This window comes from Canis lupus, chromosome 22, assembly GCF_011100685.1.
Source record: "Canis lupus familiaris isolate Mischka breed German Shepherd chromosome 22, alternate assembly UU_Cfam_GSD_1.0, whole genome shotgun sequence".
NCBI lineage: Eukaryota > Metazoa > Chordata > Mammalia > Carnivora > Canidae > Canis > Canis lupus.
The window spans coordinates 6,344,736-6,366,499 of NC_049243.1; the positions used below are offsets into that span (position 1 = coordinate 6,344,736).

At 39.0% G+C, this 21,764-nt stretch overlaps 1 protein-coding gene across 6 annotated transcripts in view; it reads left to right on the forward strand.

Annotated features, from left to right (window-relative positions):
- The first annotated feature begins 394 nt into the window (after nucleotides 1-394).
- Nucleotides 395-21,764, forward strand: part of TSC22D1 (TSC22 domain family member 1) — a 130,769-nt gene continuing 109,399 nt past the window's right edge. For 5 of the 6 annotated variants that reach the window (XR_005376256.1, XR_005376255.1, XR_005376257.1 and 2 more), the window contains exon 1: nucleotides 545-3,603. Coding sequence is in view for 3 of the 6 variants with exons in the window: in XM_038569591.1 (XP_038425519.1) it covers nucleotides 695-3,603 (2,909 nt within the window). In the remaining 3 variants the exon portion in view is untranslated. Of the gene's footprint in view, nucleotides 3,604-21,764 lie in introns of all 6 variants that reach the window. The other variant, XM_038569589.1, reaches the window with a different exon arrangement.

The window sequence follows — 21,764 nt, forward strand, 5'->3', positions numbered from 1 at the left end:
TGCTCACGGAACAGCCGCCGCGAGCCCAGGGGGTTTGAAAGGGTCCGCGGGGCGCGGGCGGGGAGGGCCGAGCGGGGCCGGCGGGGCCGGGAGGGGACAGGCTTGAGCGACCCTGAGCTCGGGGCTCGGGGCTCGGGGGCGGCGAGGGGACGGCGGCCCCCGCTCCGCGCCGCCTCGGCCGGTGCACGGCGCCCGGGAGGCTCTTGCAGCGGCCGCCGCCGCAGGGGCTGCGGTGCCCCCGAGTCGGCCGGAGAAGGTGGGCATTTCTCGGCTTCCCCACCTCCTCCTCCCCCTCGTCTCCCCCCCACCCCACCCCACCCCACCCCACCCCCACCCTCCCCTGCCCCCTCCCTCCTGCCCCGCACCCCACGTGAAGGCGGACTAGAGAGGGGGGTGTGAGACTAGAGGGGAAAGTGAATGGCGGAGGACTGAAGGGGTCCCCCCCGCTCCCCCACCTCTCGGGCCGCCCCGTTCACCCTCGTTCATCCTCCCTTCCCGAAGCTCGCCCTCGAAGGCAGGAGCGGCCGGCGCCTTCTGCTGAGGAGGAGGAGGAGGAGGAGGAGGAGGAGGACCCGGACCCGCGCCGGGCGGAGCGTCAGGTCCCGTTTTCTTCCCCGGCGTCTCGAATACAAAGATTACGGTGCAGAAGAAGGAAATTGCACTCGCCTCCTCCGCCCCCCCGGCCCCCGACACAATGCACCAGCCGCCCGAGTCCACCGCCGCGGCGGCCGCGGCCGCTGCAGACATTAGCGCTAGGAAGATGGCGCACCCGGCGATGTTCCCTCGAAGGGGCAGCGGCGGCGGCGGCGGCGGCGGCGGCGGCGGCGCCTCTGCGCTCAGCGCGGCAGGTACCGGCGTCGGTAGTAGTGTCACATCTTCCGAGGATTTTCCGCCTCCGTCGCTGCTCCAGCCGCCTCCCCCCGCCGCATCCTCCACGTCGGGGCCGCAGCCTCCGCCTCCACAAAGCCTGAACCTCCTCTCGCAGGCTCAGCTGCAGGCACAGCCCCTCGCGCCGGGCGGGACTCAGATGAAAAAGAAAAGTGGCTTCCAGATAACCAGCGTCACCCCGGCTCAGATCTCCGCCAGCATCAGCTCCAACAACAGCATCGCCGAGGACACGGAGAGCTACGACGACCTGGACGAGTCCCACACGGAGGATCTGTCTTCCTCCGAGATCCTCGATGTGTCACTTTCCAGGGCGACCGACTTGGGGGAGCCTGAGCGCAGCTCCTCAGAAGAGACTCTGAATAACTTCCAGGAAGCCGAGACACCTGGGGCAGTGTCTCCCAACCAGCCCCACCTCCCGCAGCCTCATCTGCCCCACCTTCCCCCCCAGAACGTTGTGATCAATGGGAACGCTCATCCTCACCACCTCCATCACCACCATCACATTCATCACGGGCACCACCTCCACCACGGGCACCACCATCCATCCCATGCCGGCGTGGCCAGTCCACCCATTCCCGGAGGGCCACCCTCCAGCCCGGGATCCAGAAAACTCTCTGCCCCTGGAAGCGCCGACAGCGTTGCACCAGCTGCACCGACTTCTGCTGTATCATCGGGAGGCTCACCTGCATCCGTAATGACTAATATCCGAGCTCCAAGTACTACCGGCAGTATAGGTATAAGTTCTGTTACTGGCGCTACTACGGTGAATAATGTTAACATCACTGCTGTGGGTACTTTTAATCCTAGCGTGACAAGCAGCATGCTTAGTAATGCCAGTATAAATGCGAGCAATATCCCTAGTGCTGCTAGTGCGAGTGTCGGGCCTGGAGTTAGCAGCGGTGTGAATGTGAATATCTTGAGTGGCATGGGCAATGGTTCTATTTCTTCCTCCGCTGTTGTTAACAGCGCCCCTAATGCAGCTGCAGGGATGACTGTGGGATCAGTTTCCAGTCAGCAGCAGCCACCGACAGTTAACACGTCGAGGTTCAGAGTTGTGAAGTTAGATTCTAGTTCTGAACCTTTTAAGAAAGGTAGATGGACTTGCACCGAGTTCTATGAGAAAGAAAACGCCGCACCTGCTGCAGAAGGTGTGGCGATGAATAAAGTGGTGGAAACTGTAAAACAAAACCCAGAAGTGACTTCTGAGAGGGAGAGCACTAGTGGGAGTTCAGTGAGCAGTAGTGTCAGCACACTGAGTCACTACACAGAGAGTGTGGGAAGTGGAGAGATGGGAGCCCCTACTGTGGTGGTGCAGCAGCAGCAGCAGCAGCAGCCAACTCTTCAAGGTATGGCTCTTCAACAGATGGATTTCAGTAGCTCTGGTCCTCAGAGTATTTCAGCAGTCAGTATACCACAGAGTATTTCTCAGTCACAGATCACACAAGTACAGTTGCAGTCGCAAGAACTGAGCTATCAAAAGCCAGGTCTTCAGCCTGTCCCTCTGCAAGCCACTCTCAGTACCGCGACGGGTATCCAGCCATCACCTGTGAATGTGGTTGGTGTAACTTCAGCTTTAGGTCAGCAGCCTTCCATTTCCAGTTTGGCTCAACCCCAACTGCCATATTCTCAGCCGGCTCCTCCAGTGCAAGCTCCCCTTCCAGGGGCACCACCCCAACAGTTACAGTATGGACAACAGCAACCGACTGTATCTGCACAGATGGTCCCAGGCCATGGTAAACCGGTGACTCAGAATCCTACTTCAGAGTATGTGCAGCAGCAGCCGCCGCCGCCGATGCTCCAAACAGCGGTGTCCTCGGGACAGCCCAGTGCTGCGAGCGTGGGAGCAGGATCGACCGTGATTCCTACGGCCCAGCCACAGAGCATCCAGCTGCCAGTGCAGCCCACCGCAATCCAAGCACAACCTGCAGGGGCCTCTGGCCAGCCTGTTGGCCAGGCTCAGACGGCAGGATCTGTGGTACCTACTGGCGGTCAAATCGCAAATATTGGTCAACAGGCAAACATAGCTACTGCGGTGCAGCAGCCCTCTACCCAAGTCACACCTTCAGTTATTCAGCAAGGTGCTCCTCCGTCTTCACAGATAGTTTCACCTGCTCAAACCGCGATTATTCATCAGGGAGTTCAAACTAGTGCTTCGAGCCTTCCTCAACAATTGGTCCTTGCACCCCAAAGTACCTTGTTAACTGTGCCTCCCCAGCCGCAAGGAGTAGAATCAGTAGCTCAAGTTTCGCAGCAGTTGCCTGCAGTTAGTCCTTTGCCCTCTGCTAGTAGTATTTCTGTTACAAATCAGGTTAGTTCAGCTGGTCCTTCTGGAATGCCTTCTGCCCCAACAAACTTGGTTCCACCACAGAATATAGCACAAACCCCTGCCACTCAAAATGGTAATTTGGTTCAGAGTGTTAGTCAACCTCCCTTGATAGCAACTAATATAAATCTGCCTCTGGCACAACAGATCCCACTAAGTTCTACTCAGTTCTCTGCACAATCATTAGCTCAGGCAATTGGAAGCCAAATTGAAGATGCCAGGCGCCCAGCGGAACCCTCCTTAGTTGGCTTACCTCAGACTATCAGTGGTGACAGTGGGGGAATGTCAGCAGTTTCAGATGGGAGTAGCAGCAGCCTAGCAGCCTCTGCTTCTCTTTTCCCGTTGAAGGTGCTACCGCTGACGACACCCCTGGTGGATGGCGAGGATGAGAGGTAAGATTATGCCGTGTTTCTGCAGACATTCAACGGATTCAGAGTAGTGAATCTATTGAGTAGCTTTGTACATGCACAAAATTTGTCGAGAGCATTACCTCTTTTTTTCATTTTTGTGTGTGAAAATCGTTTTCGTGGTAAGTTTCCTAGAGCAAGAGTGTCATGGAATGGTTTCAGAGTGGAGATAGCAGGTGGGTGTAAGTATGCAAACTATTTGACAATAGTTATTGAGTATTAAGTATAGGTCTGAGGGCACCAGGTGTTTTTTTGTTATGCTTTTTAAAGGGATTTCTTACAGAAGATTTTTGCTAACCTATATTAATAGTTCATCCATTCCTTTGAATTACTAAAATACTTATGATCATCTCTGGGGGCTGGAGGCGGGCGGGGGGGTGCTGTGGTTCCCACGAATGTTTCTCCTTTTCACTTCTACTGTGTTTGATCTTAGTCTGCAAAAGATAATGTTACCTGCTTTTCCTAGTCAGACATTATAGGAAAGATGACCTAGTCTGGGTTATATAGGTTACCCTTATACTGTAATTGACCAACTTTTGTACACTTATTTAATGGTCATTTTATCTGAACCGAAGAGGAATGGGAATCTTAGAAAGTATGTCATGGGGGAGGGGGGCTTACACTGTCAAAATAACCAGATTTATCTTTGATAGTGGTAGTCTGTACATTTTATTTTCCCTTTTGTATAGTGGATCAAGGTGGTAGCCATTTTAAAGAATAAGGAAAGTCTTGAAGGGTTGGATTTATAGGGGCATGGAAATAAGACTTTGTTCTCCTGTTAATCTATTCCACCTGTTCCCTTCTTTGCCAAAAAAAATACGTAAGGCCAAAAAAAAAAAAAAAACTATTAAACCAGTGTTTTCATGATTGAATTGGAAATAATGCTCTAACCATGCCACTGAATCAAATTGTGTCCTTTAAGCTGACTGATTAGAAAGTTGTGAAATCTCTAATGATTCTACATGGCTTTTAAACAAAGTTGATTTTTTAAAGGAATGTTCTTGTCACAGATTTGCAGGTCTGTGACTTAACCTTGATCAAAATAGCATCATAGGGAGTTAATGACCAAGGCTATTTATTTTAGCCATGCAACTCGGCATAAGCTCTAAAGACATTTAATTATTTTAGTATTAGTTGGAGATTTTTGTGATGGAACTTTCATCAAACCAATTGGAAATTTATATCCTAAATGTGTCTTTGTGGTTTTCACCTTGGAAAAATTGAGAGTATTTCAAAAGAATTGCAGTTTTTAGAAAAAGAGAACAAAGGCCAAATGTTCCAGTGAGGTTTTCACGATACATATATTTTTTTAATTACTTAAGAGATGTTAGTTAAAAGTATGGTTAATTGATATAATTTAAAATCTTGTCTTTCAGGATTTTTATAATTTTTTCAGGAGTCATATAATTAAAACCTTGTTACCTAACCAAATGAATTCCGTATCACGTATACAAAGTTTACTTAAGAGGACCTCTTCTAGGATGTGGTTTCCTTAAGAGTCCTAATATAATTACTGATAAAACTCTGTTTCATAGGTCAATATTCACACCTGTAGTTACTAATATTCACTATAATTTTAAATAATTATTTGCCCCAAATATTAATGTTTTCTAAATCTAGAGTGTGTGATTGAGTGAAGCCCCTGAAAATCAGGTATTATGTGCATACTGATTCCAGCAAGATAAAAGACAGATGAAATACACAAATGAAAACCACACATTTTGAATTGAAACCTGCCACGATTTTTGTTAATTACCATTTGTGGTCTCCTGGTTGACTTTCTCCTTTTCTTCCCCTGGTGGTAGGGCATGATAGAGCTTTCCACAACTTGCTTTTCCAGACAATTAAAGTCAGATGTTGCCACTTAGAAGTAGGTTTTTCATTGTAGGGATAGAGGGCAGTTTAAGGTATTTAGTACAAAATTAACTTTTCCATACAGTAACTAAGAGGAAGATTAATTAGGGGCGAATTATGTAGAAAGATTTGGAAATGAACAAGAAGTATGATTGAATATTGGTGTGAAGTAACTTGAGTTGACTCTACCTGTTTTGAATATACTACATATTTGAACCTTTGTTAGTTAACATCAAAGTCATCAAAACCAGGAAAGTTTTGTTTCATAGTTATCCTTTAAATGCTGAAAAATCAAAATGTGTCACCCCTAAAATACCTGTAAAAGTCAATAAGGGGAAACATGTATATTATTTTTTTTCATGGTGTTTCACTGCAAATTATTTCTTTTATCCCCAAAGTTTAGAGAAAAGAAATGTTTCATTTAAACTTGCCCTTGGAAGGGAGTTTGAGAATATCTACGAGAGAAAAAAGTGATAATGATTATAAAAAAAATTCTTACCTTTTCTTTCCATGATAACATCTGTGTCACTTGCATCTTCTGAGGTTTGCTCACCAATTTCTCTCTTCAAGAGGTAGAAGGGGGGCGGTACGTTATAATTTCAATATTATGACTTAGAAACCGTGTTAGCGATGTAACTTTTTTTGGTGGTGAGGCAAATGAAAGATGGTTATTCTTTAGGTTTCTTTTGAAATAATACTCTTAACTCTTTAAAACTTAAAATGTTTATTAGGTATGTGGAACATGCTTTCAGTTCATCATTGGGCAAGACCATAAATTAGAAACATGGGTCAGGGGTTAAGATAATAATGTATCTTGTTTTTTAAAATTCACTCTCATTGAAAAGGTATTAATGTCTTATTTTATCCTTTTACATGAACTTACCTTTATTAAACAGGGAAAATATAGGCATTTCACACTGATCTGTGGTCTTCTGTGTTTTCCAACTCTTAGTACAGCCTTTTATGTAAAATTGGTCATACTTCTATTCATCGCATTAAGACTCAGCTCAGTTGTTACCTCTAAAGCATTCCCTTTACCCAGAACATGTTGTTTCCTTAGCACTTTTTGGTATTCCTCTATGTAACACACTGCACTCATTCAATTATAATTATGTTTACCTGTCTTCCTCACAAGACTCTGAGCTCCTTAAGGGCAAGAACTAAATATTTTTTGAACAAATTAACGAGTTGACCTTTCTCTCTCTCTTTTTTTTTTTTTCTGTCACTATTTAAAATTTATATTGTTTCTCATCTTAAGCACAGCTATTAGAGATTCAGGGTCATACAGTATATGCAATAAATTGAAAAGAATAAAGACACTTGCTTTTTTGCACTTCTTTCACCTCATCATTATTTGAGGTGAATTTATCTCTGTCTTCTGAATACAAATGCCTCTTATGTAGTGGGCCCTCAAATTTTGTTGAAGAGGAAGGAAAGTCTTATCTATGAAATAGGAGTAGTACTCATTTTTGCCTACTGAGGATGGTAGCATTAGATAAAATGTTTTAACTATAGAATACTAAGCTACAGGCTTTACTTTTTATTTAGGTTGTACCTGCACACTTTAAAGAGTAAAAAAGTTTACATGATTATCAAAACAAACAAAAGCTTCCTGTCCCCTTCCTTTTCCATTTTTTCCTTTCCCAAAAGCAGTCACTTACCTCTTTTCAGTAATCCTTGTCCTGTTTACCTCCTAGTTTGTAAACAACATGCTTGTATTGTTACTGGATATGCAACATGGCTTTGATGGGTAGGAGCATGGACTCTGGAATTAGACTGTAGGTTTGAATCTTCTCTGTCAACTGTTTTATGTAACATTGGGCTACTTAACCTCTCTCTACGCCTCATTTTGCTCATGTAAAAAAAAAGTGGGGGTGTACCTATGTCAATAGGGTTGTCATAGGAAATGAATTTGGGAAAGCCTTTAGAACTGTATCTAACTCACATGCCCAGTATAGTGTGTGTTAAATAAAATACTCTCTGCTTTTGTTTTGCTTTTATTAACTTCCTGGATAGAAAATGAAGATTTAATTTTGTTATCAGCTACTCCACTAATCTCCCTTACCTCACGGCACCCTTTCTTCTTAATGGTTATGATTTCAGCATTCTTGTAAAATAACACTTTTCATGTGCTGTACAATGTACCACACTTGCCTGCCTCCCTCCACCACACCCCAGCTATCTAGTACATGTAGAATGTATAGTATATATATTTCTATATATTACTTAGCATATAGAAATGGTAGTAGGTACCTCCCCCCCCCCCCCCCCCCGCCCCAGGTTTTCATCTGTTTCCTCCGAATTGGCTTTATGCCCATTTTTGCTTTGCCTTATGGGACAGAGCCTTTCCTCAGATGTCTGGTAGTTCTTGGTCATCTGCTTGCACATTAGACTAAAGAGCTTATCTTGTGTGACTTGTTGACTGTTAGCTTTACCATAGGGTGCTCTGGCTGAAGTTCAGTGTCTCTGCCCCACCCTGTGGCTTAGTTTTTGCTGTAATTATCACTAATTCACCTTTTCATTGAGTGTCCCTTGAGATGTTCAGACATACCAGGTATTGTTATCAATTTTATCTTCCTGAGGCAGTGTCTCATGTCCCTCTGACCTTCATTCTGGACTGAGTGTCTTCTAGACCTGGTACACAATCATTATTGTGGGATTCCCTTCACTGTCTCCTGGGGTTGGCTTTCCATTTTGCAGTGATCCATGTCATGTTCATTCTTGATTTACTTGATGTTTTAAAATCGTTTTAGGAGTGCCTAGCTGGTTCAATTCATAGAGCATGTGACACTTGATCTCAGGATCATGAATTCGAGCCCCATGTTGGGGTGAGATTATTAAAAAAAAAAAAAAAAAAAAGAAAAAGAAAAAATTCTAAGGGGTGCCTGGCTGGCTCAGTCTGTAGAGCATGCAACTCATGATCTCAGGGTTGTGAGTTTGAGCCTCGTGTTGGATGTAGAGATTTCTTTACAATCTTAAAAAAAAAAAAAAAGGTTTTAGTTTACTCTGACACTTGTTTGATTATTTGGTTAGGTTAAGAATACTACATGTAAAGTTGTAATTTATAATTTTACTCCATTGCTTTCTAGCTTCCATATTGCTTTTCAGAAGTCTGAGTAGTTCTCATTTCTCAAATATTGTGTGTTGTTTTAAATTTTTTCTCTGACCTTTTTACTCCTCTCTCTCTTCCCCTCTCTCACTCTTTAATTCTCTGAAAGCTTTTATGATTGTATCTATTTCCAGGGTTTGGAAATTTTATAGTAATGGGTCCTTCTGTAGGTCTCTTTTCATCCATCTTGTTGAGTACTTGGTGTGCCCTTTTGATATGGAACCATCTTTTAAAATTTTTTTTAAATTAAAAAAAAATTTTTTTTTAAAAATTCATGAGACACACACAGAGAGAGAGAGAGAGAGAGAGGCAGAGACACAGGCAGAGGGAGAAGCATTCTCCATGCAGGGAGCCCGACGTGGGATTCGATCCCGGATCTCCATGATCATGCCCTGGGCTGAAGGTGGCACTAAACCGCTGAGCCACCTGGGCTGCCCCTGGAACCATCTTTTAATTCGTGGGAGTTTTTTTTTTTTTTTTTTTAATGAGGTCTTGGTTATAATTTCCCATTTTCTTTTTTATTTTTTTTCCCTTTCTCAAACTCTTATTGGGGTTATGGATCTTCTTGACTTTTTTCTAATTTTCTTGTATTTTACTATTTTCCATCTCCTTTTCTATTTGCTCCATTTTTATTGAGGTTTTCATGTATTATCATATATTTAATTTCCCAAATCTTTTATTTTTTGGTCCTTGCTCCTTCTAAATAGTATCCTGCTATAGAAACAATAGTACATTCTCTTATATGAATATATAAACATTATTATTTTTAAAAAATATTTCTTCTTGTGTGATCAGTGTCCCCTAGGTTTGTTTTCTTAGTTTGTATTTGCTTTGGTCTTTTTTTTTTTTTTTTTTGCGCTTTGGTCTTTATCTTTAACATTCTGTAGCCTTGGATGGTTGGTGGTTGTGTGTGAATAGGGGAGTAAAATGCTAATTAGAAATCCTCAGTGAGCCTTGTTATCTTTACTGTATGGTAACTAGACTGGGCTGTTTGGTTAGAGGACTTTTAATGTCAGTGTCTTCATGTCTTTGAGGTGGTTAGATCCCCTATAGAAGTCTCTTTCTTGCCTGAGATGAAGGTTGTGGGGGATAGGGAAGTTGGGTAAAAGGTCTTGGGGGAATCTGAGTATCCCCGTATATATTTCTTCACTCAGGCATCCTGTTTTTTGTATGTCTTCCTGCCTCTGGCTATACTTGATTTTCTCAATCTTGGGATATTGTGTTTTATATTCTTCAGACAATATATTTTCAGTTTTTTGTTGGCTTTGGGGAGGGGTGGTTGGTATCAGTGGTGCTGGTTACTTCTTAAAAAGACATTTACACAATCTTTCTTTATTTTATCGCCCTCTCTCCCCCATATCCCACTTTGGATGTATGTGGTCCTGCCAATTGCTGAGTCTTTTGGGGATTTTACAGTTTAAATTGGGTTTGTTCTTGGCTTTCTCCACTGTTTGCTAAAGATTTGATTTTCTAGTGTTTGCTAAGTCATTTGTCACTCAACCATCTGCTTTCCAGTTTCTGAATTTTTGTAGCTATTGTCTTTTCACCCATTCTCTTCATTTTTTGTGAGCTTATGTCGTTATATCTTAAAAATTCATTTTTTTTCTGGTAATCTTAGTGGGGTTTTTAGAAAAGGAGTATGAAATGTGTTTACTATCATTATATACCTGTCTTAACTATAGAATATTGCCCTATTGAATATGAAGAATGATGCAAATTTTAATAAAGTCATTGCTCCAAGATTTGATCTGTAATGACAACATAAATTTTAAGAGTGGAATTGCTTGGCTTATATTCATTAGAAATAAGAATAGTACGTAAGTCAGTATTTCAGTTCACAGACATGATTAGAAATGTTAGAATTAGATCCAGTTAATATTTATCATCACATTAAACCAACTCAACAACCCTGGGTTAAGTTTTTTCTATTTTACTGGCGACTAAACTGAAGCTTAGTTTATTAGAGAGATGGAGTTGCCTCTGGTTACATGTATTGTAGTAAAACAGCTAATATTTAAAGCCATTTTTCCAATTAAGTATTTTGGTATTTTTGCTAATAAAGCCAACAAGAGGTAAGACCCATAAATAATATTAGAGTGGCTGAAAACCTGAAAAGAAGGCAGACTCCTTTGATTTGTGTATTTGTGCAAATAACAGAATTACCGTGGAACATACCAATGTTTACCTGTAAGCCCTTGATGAGAAAAAAGTGGTTAAAGTCATCACGTTGATGTACCTTGAATGCAGTAGGTTTTTTCCTTTTGAAAGTTGTATGAAATTTTTTTTTTTCAGGAAAACTGTTTTAACTTCCTAATAATTTAAATTCAGTTTTTGTAGCTTTGGCTTCAGAATTGTAGGTCAAGTAGATTTTGGTTCTTGCTTAGAAAGTTGAATTTAAAAGTACGAAACTGAGATCCTGGGTGGCGCAGCGGTTTGGCGCCTGCCTTTGGCCCAGGGCGGGATCCTGGAGACCCGGGATTGAATCCCACATCGGGCTCCCGGTGCATGGAGCCTGCTTCTCCCTCTGCCTGTGTCTCTGCCTCTCTCTCTCTCACTGTGTGCCTATCATAAATAAATTAAAAAAAAAAAAAAAAAAAAAAAATTTAATTTTTATTTATTTATGATAGTCACAGAGAGAGAGAGGCAGAGACATAGGCAGAGGGAGAAGCAGCTCCATGCACTGGGAGCCCGAAGTGGGATTCAATCCCGGGTCTCCAGGATCGCGCCCTGGGCCAAAGGCAGGCGCCAAACCGCTGCGCCACCCAGGGATCCCAATAAATAAAAATTAAAAAAAAAATAAAATAAAAGTACGAAACTATGCAAAGCATGACCTGTTCTGGTGCTGCAATATTAGAAGCGTGCTGCAATATTGGAACTCTGGTGGTTGGTTTTTGCCATGTCACTGTATTGTTACCATTGAATATGTCATGGTAAGAATATGCTTTAACGGCTCATTAAAAGGAATTACATGTTTACATTATTTTAAAGAACTCTTTATAATTAGTTTTAGATTCTAGGTTGACTTTTTTTTTTTTTCTAGCTTCACATATATTCACATATCCTTCCACCATTTCTTCCTTACCAGTCGGTTTGACCCGGAAATCTTATTTGACTTTTTAGCATTGTTGGGCCTAGTTGACCTTTGTTTTTCCTCTTTCTTGAAACACTCTCTTTTGCTTTCAGTTCCTTCCCACCTTTCTGGCCCTTTTTTTCAATCTTTCCTAGATTCACCTACTCTGTCAGACTCAGTGTTGGAGTTTCTTCAGGTTTCTGGTTCCTCTTCTCACTTACTGCCTTTTCCATAAGTGATCATCTGCTCTGTGGCTTTAGATGCAGTCTATGCTCTCAGTTTCTGAACATGCACCATTAGCCCACCCTTCTCTTAGCTTTAGGGTGACCCTGTTATGTGCCTTTGTAAGACATCTCCACTTGCATTCTGATAGTCCCAACAGAGCATGAACTTATCTCTTCATTACCTAATCTCTCACATCTCTCTTTTGTTTATCTTCATTTTAATAATTATTTCTTACTAGTTCTTCACTTTAGAAACCTGAGGGCCATGCCTGGTAACTCTCTTTTCCTCACCCCATGCATCTTGACCATAACCTTCAAAATATATCTTAATTCATCTGCCCCACCACCACCATTGCTACAACTCTTGTCTAAACATATTTACCTCTTAAAGTACTGCAGTAGCTTCCTCACTAGCCTCTTGCATATATTCTTGAGTTTCTTTATTATTATATCTTGTAGTCAGAATGATAGTCTTAAAAATCTGTTTAGATCACATATTTGCCCAACACCCTTAAAAGCCTTCCTATTACTTTGAAAATACTTTTTTGCTTTTGCTCACCTCTGGCATCATATTATGCCACTTCCCCCCCCTACTTTTCTGCGTTCCATCTGCCTTCTTTCAGTTCAAGTTGCCATCTATCCTTACTTCTTCCTTAAGGGTAAGCACACAGTACACACTGTTCCTTCAGCCTGAACATCCGGTGTTCACCTGCTTTCCATTCCTTCTCAAAGTTTACCGGTCACATTTTAATAAAAAAAAATTTCAGTTCCAGTGTAATTAATATATCATATTAGTTTCAGGTCTGCAGTATAGTGATTCAACAATTCTATACACTGCTACTTGGTGCTCCTCACAAGTGTATTAACCATCACTTTTTGATAGGCCTTCTCTGAGCTAGCAAACGAAACTCAGGTTCTTTGTTAATGCTGTTCTTTTTAATGTTTATTACAGTTTGTAATTTTTTTTTTTTTTTTGTGAGTGTGATTATCTGATGGTTTTAAGTTTCATGGACCGGGATGTTTGGTATGCTACTACATATCCAAAGTATATTTCAATGCTTAACAGATAGCTTGGTAAAAATCTATGTAGTGAGTAAATGAGGCAAAGTGGCAAAAAGATAACTTGTTTTTTTTTAAATCACTACTGTGGTATATTTGGAAGGTAAATAAGTTCTGTATAGATGACCATGTGATATCACTGTTTCTTCCTCTAATAGAGGTGAATCAGAATTGATTGATTACTTTTTGCTTTGTTTATGAGCCAAAAAAGCAATCTCAGTCGTTGGTTTTAAGAAGCATTTTGTTTTATGTTTGTGCTTATTTTGTATTTACCTATTTTTATGCCAATAAAAGTTCTTCAACTTGAATAAGACCAAAAAAACCCCTATTTACTTCTAAATTAGGATATCAGTATTCTTTATCAACTTTGAATTCGTTCATCTACTCAACATATAATGTGAATCTGAAGCAGTATCCAAGTATTGGAAGTCCTTTGGTGCAGTTTCAGCTTTTGAAAATATAAACATTTAACTTGTAAAAATGTCATTTGTATTGAGAGTTTTCTTTATTAGACAGTTTAGTAAATAATGAGTTAATTACCTGTTTAAAATTCCAAACTGATCTATTTTACTTATAGTTATTATGGTTACTTGTTATTGAACAGGTAAGTTATGGATTATGTAAAGAGGAATGAGAGGTTTGGCAGTGATCAGAATTAGCAATAAATTGATTATGGGTATTAATGGGAGTAAAAAAGTGTTAAGAGATGAGGTCTTTACTTTTGGGGTAATTAAAAACAGACGGGGAAAATGTAGAATCTAATGCTGTAGTACAATATCATCAGTTGTGAGAGAAACCTATCAGTATTTAATCTGGTTGGCTGGCTTAAAACCATATTTGTGTAGATTGGGGAGAAGATTTACTATGGTTGATTTTTATTAAGAATTAACTTTAGATCATGGTGTGTATGGATCTATCATGGTATAGATGGTATTGCCCTTCCTCATCCATGAAGCTGTAAAGGGTTACTCTGAGCTTCATGTGGTTAAGACAGATGAGATAACATCTTGTTTTTCCAGGCTTCCTAGATTATTTTTGTAATATCAGCTCACCACTCAAGTTGGGGAACTTCTGATACCTTGGGTACATGCCTGAGTAAGTTGTAGTTGGATTGATTATAAAATTGCTCATTGTGATGAGACTTCATTCTCTCCCAGCTTATCTAGTTATCTAATTTCTTTGGTATGAGGCTTTCCTTGTGTATCTTCACATGGTAATAAACAGCATATTGACTAGTTAGGAATGTTTTGAAGGTATAAACATATAATTTAGGTAATATCTAGCAGTAAATTTTTGTTATAATGTGGCTATGGTACATTTTCATTGGTAATAGTAGTGAAACATTCTTGTATGACTTTTTTTTTTTTTAAGATTTTATTAATTTATTTGAGAGAGAGAGCGAGCATGAGATAGGGGAGGGTCAGAGGGAAGCAGACTCCCCTTGATCCTGGAACTCTGGGATTGGGACCTGAGCTGAAGGCAGACACTTTAATGGACTGAGCCGCCCAGGCATCCCTGGGGGGTTGTTTTTAACAAAGTATTTTGAAATAGATTATATCCCCTTGAGTCCTAGCAGTCTTAAATTTGATAGGATGCTTTTGTTCAGTTTTCAGAGAGGAAGAAAGAGTCCGGTACATTTATTCAGTCATTGATTAAATATTGAGTTACTACTCTGTGTTAGGTACTGTCTTTAGCTTGTTTGTAGACTCTAACAATTTAGCAGTAAGAGTAGTAGTTGTAAGAGCTGAATATTCCAGTACTTAGGGGCAGGATTGTTCTAAGCACTTTACATATATCAGCTTATTTAATTCTCAGAACAATCTTATATGAGTTGTAAGTAGCATTATTATCCCCATATTGCAGGTGAGGAAACTGAGGCATAGAATGGTTAACTTAAAAGATGAAGTAACTTATTCAGAGGTCACATAGCTAGTAAGTGGGAGCTAGGATTTAAATCCAGGCAGTCTGGGTTTCAGAGTTTGTACTCTGAACAACCCTTGCACACTGTTGGGCTCTGTAGCGTATGATCAGACCTGAGTCTGACAGCAGTATTGAAAGTTGTTTTCGCAGTCAGATTTCCTATATTGGAAGGCACTGGGAACTGCAAATATCTCTTATCCTGTTCTATCCTCATCTTATTTTGATCTTGGAAGTTTGAGTGGGAATGCTACTCTTATACTCAACAATATAAGCCCTGTGAGAAGAAGGACCTTATCCATCTAGTTTACCTGTGTATTCTCACTGCATGCAACAGTACCTGGCTCATACTATGTTCTGAAATATTTGTCGAACGAGTGAATTCAGACATGTGGCAGAAAACCCCCATAAACATCCAGAATGGAGATATCATGCCAAATACTCTGGCACCCTGTTACCATTATGTTCACAGCCATTCTGACATACAGAAGGAAGTTTCAGATCTTCCCACATATATTACTGTACCTGTTACATTAAATTCTTTCTATTTATTGAGTAGGTACTAGGTGTACATTATTCCATAGTAATGGTGTAGGCAAAGATGTGATCAAACATGGTTCTTGTCCTTAGGGAGTGTATATGACATGCATATGGTGAAATGATATGACAACATAATAGCTAAATAACAGTTTTAAATGACATGAAAAAATAAAAATAAATGACATGAGGATGTGAAATCAACAAATCAAATTTAGAGCTGGGAATCTTGAGGTCTCACTCAACTCTTGGTTTATAGATGGAGGAACAATTTCAGAAAGGCTGAGTGAATTCTCAGTGCTACAAAATGTTCTCAGACTAACTGGAACTCGAGTCTCGAAAATGACATAGGAAATTGCATTCAGAATTCACAGATGGGATAGAATGGACCTTTGGTAGGTCAGGGATGCAGTGTGTTTTGAATGGACCTTTTGAAAGTTTTGGGTTGAAGGAAAATGTTTCAGGCAAGAGAGTATTAATGAAAAGGGTAAGAAATAAGAAAAGCATTGAGAACATCAGTAAGGCAACAGTTGGATTTAATAGAGCAAGTTTGTTTTAGGAAGTGACTGAAGATTGAATTCCAGGAGTAATCTGGCGTTCAACACTTGTTGACTAAATCACATTCAAGGAAGATTGGTGTAAAAAGAAGCTGTATTTGGATTGGAATGGGGGTATACTTGGAAGCAGGGAGGACCAGATAGGAAATTGTTTTTTGTTATTTTTTAATAAATGAAGGAAATTAAAGGGATAGTGATTTTCTTTGTAAAATGATTCAGTATAGAAGCCCTTTGGTTAGCAGATTTCTCAGTTTATAAAAATACTGTATTCACTTTCCTATCCTCTTTTCCCTCAAAGCAATATATTTGTCTTCTCACTTTAAAAACAGACAAAAATAGCCTAGTTTCTAGGAAAGGCTATTATCTATAGTTGTAGTTTTAAAGGTATGTTAGATAAGTCATAACCTTGAGGTAGGATTTTCGGCAGTTGGTTTTCATGGGGTTCATCTGTGTCTAATCCAAAGCAGATGTGTCCCAAATATATTTAGTAGTGAAAAGAAATCTGAGTGTGAACTATTATTTTACTATTGGTTTTTTACATTAGTGATCAGAGACCTTTCCCTGTTTACTTTTCATACATTCCATTGCTAGTCTCTTCCAGGCAGTGGAAAGAGGAGGAATTATTTCTTCCTATCCCCCTGAGCACTCATAAGTCTCTACCAAAGGGGAAATGGTATTGGTATATATAGTTATTTAAAATGTTGAAAGAGGACAGCCCTGGTGGCTCAGCGGTTTAGCGCCGTCTGCAGCCCAGCGTGTGATCCTGGAGACCCTGGATCCAGTCCCACATCAGGCTCCCTGCATGGAGCCTGCTTCTCCCTCTGCCTGTGTCTCTGCTTCTCTCTCTCCTCTCTGTGTATTCTCATGAATAAATAAATAAAATCTTTAAAAAAATAAAATGTTAAAAGAGCATGAATGCTGTCATCGACAATAAATCTAATTTGATTATTTTACTGACATTTAAGGTGCCCCCAAAGTAAGTTATTCCTTAATATGTTGGTGCCTTTTTTCACTTCATTTGCCATTTAAAATTTTGAGAATATACCCATATGTGTGTGTGGATATCTATACATAAAAGAATACAATTTTTAAAAGGACATTTTGTAATTCTTAGATTACAAAGTGTCCTATGTCTTTGAAAGAATATAACTTACTAAGTATTCGCACAGAGGTATTTCTATCCTTAAGGAGAGCCTACTTATTCTAGAATATCTCTACATATAGATAATATAGATGTCTGTGTGTACACACACACACAGGAAAAAGATAATAGGTAACAGGCTCCAAATACTGCCCTCCTACTATTTTTGTTCCTTTGCTTCAGTTGTTTTCACCTACTTATAATTTATTTTGTAATGTTTATAGCTCCCTTTGTAGGCTGCTTGAAACATTTTAGGGACTGACTTGGGATAGAAGTGCAATAAATGGAAAAAGTATGACAAAGGTGGGATATGAGAGATATTAATAAAGCAGTATTGAGAGTCAGAAGGTAAAGATCATATGCTTTTGAAGAGGTAATGTTTGAGAGAAGTTATTTTAGTAGAGAAAACTTACACCAAGAAGGTTCAGGGTATAGGGAGGATTTATGGAAAAGAGCATAGGACATAGTCTAAGTTAATAGATGATGGTGTCTGTATATAGGAACATAGAAGATAAGGCTAACTTTGAAAAGCCTTAAAGGCAGGATTGAGAAGTCTGGACTTAATTGGACATGGAATGGAGGGCCGTTTTTAGTTTTTGTGCTGTGTAGTGGCATGGTCTCAGTGCTGGGTTTTAGGAAACTGCTGACTTTATTTGTGATGTCTAGTTGCTTCCTTCCCTAATGGGGTATGAGAAACTCAGTAATTCCTTTTTCTGTCAGTGGTGGAGATGGAGATATATTCTCTTCGTGGTTGCAATCAGAGATGATGGTTTGAATCAGTGACCTTGACCTCATTAGGAAAGCTAAGAAGGCAAGGACCCAATCCACACATGGTAACACTCCACTAATCCAGAGTTGAATACTGGTAACTTAATCCTTTGGAATACATCTCTGGAATGTAAAGGCCTCCAAACTGCTTGAAATTGCTATCACAAAATAAAGCCATGTGGATACCCCCCGCCCCGCCCTCCCAACACCCTCCCCAGGGCTATTTTTGGTTCTTTTCTTTTTTAGACTTTTTAAGTCTTATGTTTGTTTGCTAGCTTTATCATCTTAAAGCAGATGAGGAAGCGGAAGGAAAAACGGGATTCTAAGGCAGGTAAGATGACATTGGGAAAGTAGTAGCTATAGCCTGACAGCAAAGGAGGAGTTAGAAATTTTAAGAATACCTCAAAGAAACAGGATATCATATTGAATGATTCACCAGTTAAAAGTGAGATTATATGATAGATAATTTAACTCACCAACATCCTTAGGAAGTTTTTGTTTATGCTTAGTATTAATTTTATTTGTTGTGTTTTATTGTGGTATTTTCAGCAATGCCAAGGATTCTCTTTCTGTTCAGGAAAAACTCGTATTTAAAAAAAAAACTTTTTAAAGGTGATTGCCATAAAACTTTAATATTAGCAAATTTATTTTAGAAAAATGCTGCTTTTAAGTTACTTTTTTTGCTTTTTTGTTCAAGTGTATTGCTATGGGTGCAAGGTGGTGTGAGGTGAATTGAGAAAAGACTGATTTTGACCGTTATGCTGTCCACTCATCAGGTGCTGAGAAGCCATCAAATGTCTGGGTTTTTCTCTTCCTCTTTTTAGACTTTATTACTGTAATTATCTTACTTTCCTTTGAGAGTCAAGCTTAGAGCCATCTCTTCTCTTTGGTTAATGCTCCCTGTTATTGTAGAATCTTGGAATAAAAAATTTGACTCCAAAGTTGTTTAGCTTCATTGTGTTTTTTCTTTGGGAATCTACCAAATATTATTTACTAGTTATTCTCTGAAATGACAGCAGGATTTAATATGTTTAGACAACTGCTATATTTTATTATTAGGAATTTTACTTATTTCTGGGTTCCAGGGAAGAAGGGTAGATCCAAAATGGGGAAATGAGTTTAAATCTAAATTAGATATCTTAATAATGTCTCTTTCATTCTTTCTTTTTTTTTTTTTTTTCTCTTTCATTCTTGAATCCAACAACAATTAACCATGATAGTAAACCCTAATTCTTCTAGGAACAAGTATATTTAATGCTTATTGAAGGAACATAGGATTTGAATTATTGGCCTCTTTAGCTGTTTTTTTGGTAAATTTATATAAGATTAATGATAAATTCGTTGGGAACCTGAGGATTGTATGACAGATGATTCTAAAATTTCTTCTACTGTATTATAGGCTGATAGATTATTTAAATAAAATATTATCAAATTAAATAACTTGGTCACATAAAACTACTAAGTGATGGAGTATTCTGCTAGGTGATTTGATTCCAAAGCTTGTACTCTTAACCATTTTGGAGATTGTCCTGGCCCACTGATGAGCATCAAAAGGTGACAGCTGACAGCTATAAAAAGCAGTCTTTAGCCTATGAAGATGGAGGCATTTGGCCCTGTAGACTGCATTGGTTTCTCATTAGAGAATTGTACAGTGACTGATGTTCCTAATCCTGTCAATCCTTAGTTATTTTCTCTTAATATTATTTTCCTCCTAATTAACTCTCTTAATTTTGAAAGCATTCTACACAAAATGATTAAACTTTCGCTGAAGAATAAACTTTTAATTTGGAGAATTTGCTTTAGTGGAATCCAATTTTTAAGACTAAATGAGTGTAGAGAAAGTTTTCTGATATGAACCTTTTCAGTAAGTCAAGTTAGTAGCCTTTCATTGGTCTCATTTAGTGAGCTTTTATAGTAAAGTGTTCATACTTTATATATATATATATATTAAGGCTTAACATCAAATTACATTGATACTTTGTAAAGTAGAAAACTCCCTTTAATCAGTTGAATCATAATGGTACATTTTATAACTCAAATCTTTTAATTTTGAATGGTTATAGCTTATATTTGCATCTCCTGCTTATTACTGGAATAAGAAAGTGCTAGTTTATGTGAATACCCTGTAGTAAGTTGAAGAACAGGATTTACCTTGTCTTCTTGCTTATTATCTTAGAAGAGGGAGTTTATTATTATTATTTTTTTAAAGAATTGCATTAGGTATTCTTTTAATTCAAAGTTTTTTTTACAGTAGAGGTTCTTTCCTTCATTTTCATTATATTTTCCTTGATTTATAAACATTGAAACTCTAGAAAGAAGCAATTGGAATTTCTTAAAAAATTGTAGTTAATAATAAAGATCTTAATGGATCTAGTAAATTTATCATTTAATAGTAATATAGTGTAAATCTTAATCACTTTTTCCATAATTTCACTCTCCACTAATGTGAAATAGCTAAAAGCTACTGAAAGCCAGTAATTTTCACATCTTGTACAAGTTGATTGCATTTCTAGACATTTTACTTATTGATACACTTTTGACAGTCTAAATTTGCATTCTTCCCAATCCAGGTAGGCAATCATATTGAAGGGAGAATGTTTAAAAGTAGGATTGCCTTTTGTGAAATGGAAGGCCGAAAGACATGCTTTGGGTTTTTTCTTTTATTTAAAGGTTTAGTTTCTAGTTGTACTAAAATTTTTAGCTCATGAGGATCTACCAGTATTTCATTAAATTTTCTTATTAAGAAATGAATCCAAAATGCAAAAGCTTTTTAACAAGTAGACACCTGGCCTAACAAAACCTGAGTTGTGCTGTATTTGAGCTTATTAATATGTGACCTAAATGCCATTTAGTGGTCTGAGTTAGAGTCTTAACACATGAGTAAGAGAGCAGAAACAGAGAAATAGGTATAGAAGACCATTAAAGGCTACAGAAGGAAAAGAGGAGGATCTGGTGATGATTGATAAATTACTTAACAGTTTTGTTGTCTACATCTCTATAGCTAGCAATATAAAATGTTCTAGAAAAACTAGGCTAGTTTAAGCAGTTGTCTGTTAGCCTTTGAGGCTTTTTTATAGCACTTCTAGTCTTTCCTGGTATTGTGATGATTTATTTACTTAAGAAATATTTGAATGTTATGTATGGTAGCACTGAACAAAGGTACTAAGGACACAAAAAAAGTCATGGTTTTGGTTTTCAAGAGTTTTGTCTAGTATTCTGAAGAAGCATCATAAGATCTTGATATAACTTCTGAATTCTCAAAATTAAGTTACATTATGCTTAGTTCTGTAAATGGTGTGCATGAGAGCTTTTTGATTCAAATGAGTTGATTAACCAAGGCTATGGATTAAGAAGCATAGAGGACAAGGAGGTAGTGTTTAACGAGCATTAGCTTTGGCATCAGATCTGGTATCTAATCTTGTTTATGCCACCTTTTTATTGTGTGACCTTTGTAAATGTAAGCGTAAGCCCAATTTACTTACCTGTGAAGTGGGAGTAATAGTTACCCTTGCACTGTTGTTGGGAGGATTAGAAGGGATAAAGGATGTAATGCACCTAGCTCAGTTCTTAGTAGTTTTTGTGCACGGTAGCTGCTTTTATTATTGTGCAAGTAAAAATGATTCCTTTCAGAAGCACTGTAAATTAAAATTAAAAGCTTGTCTACGTAGTTATAGACTTTCTACATACTATAGCTTTCTAAACCAGTGATTCTGCACCTTTGTGACATTTTTGGTATAGGCTTTCTTTCCTGGGGCTCCATAAGGGAATTAATCCCTATAGGAAGAAGAAGGACTAATCTCTCTCAGTCCTCCTAGGAATGGCATGTATCTTGTATCACCATTCTAGATGCATATAAAAAAGGGAATTTATTACTAATAATGGCATCAGAGATTAATTCTTCTGAGTCTTA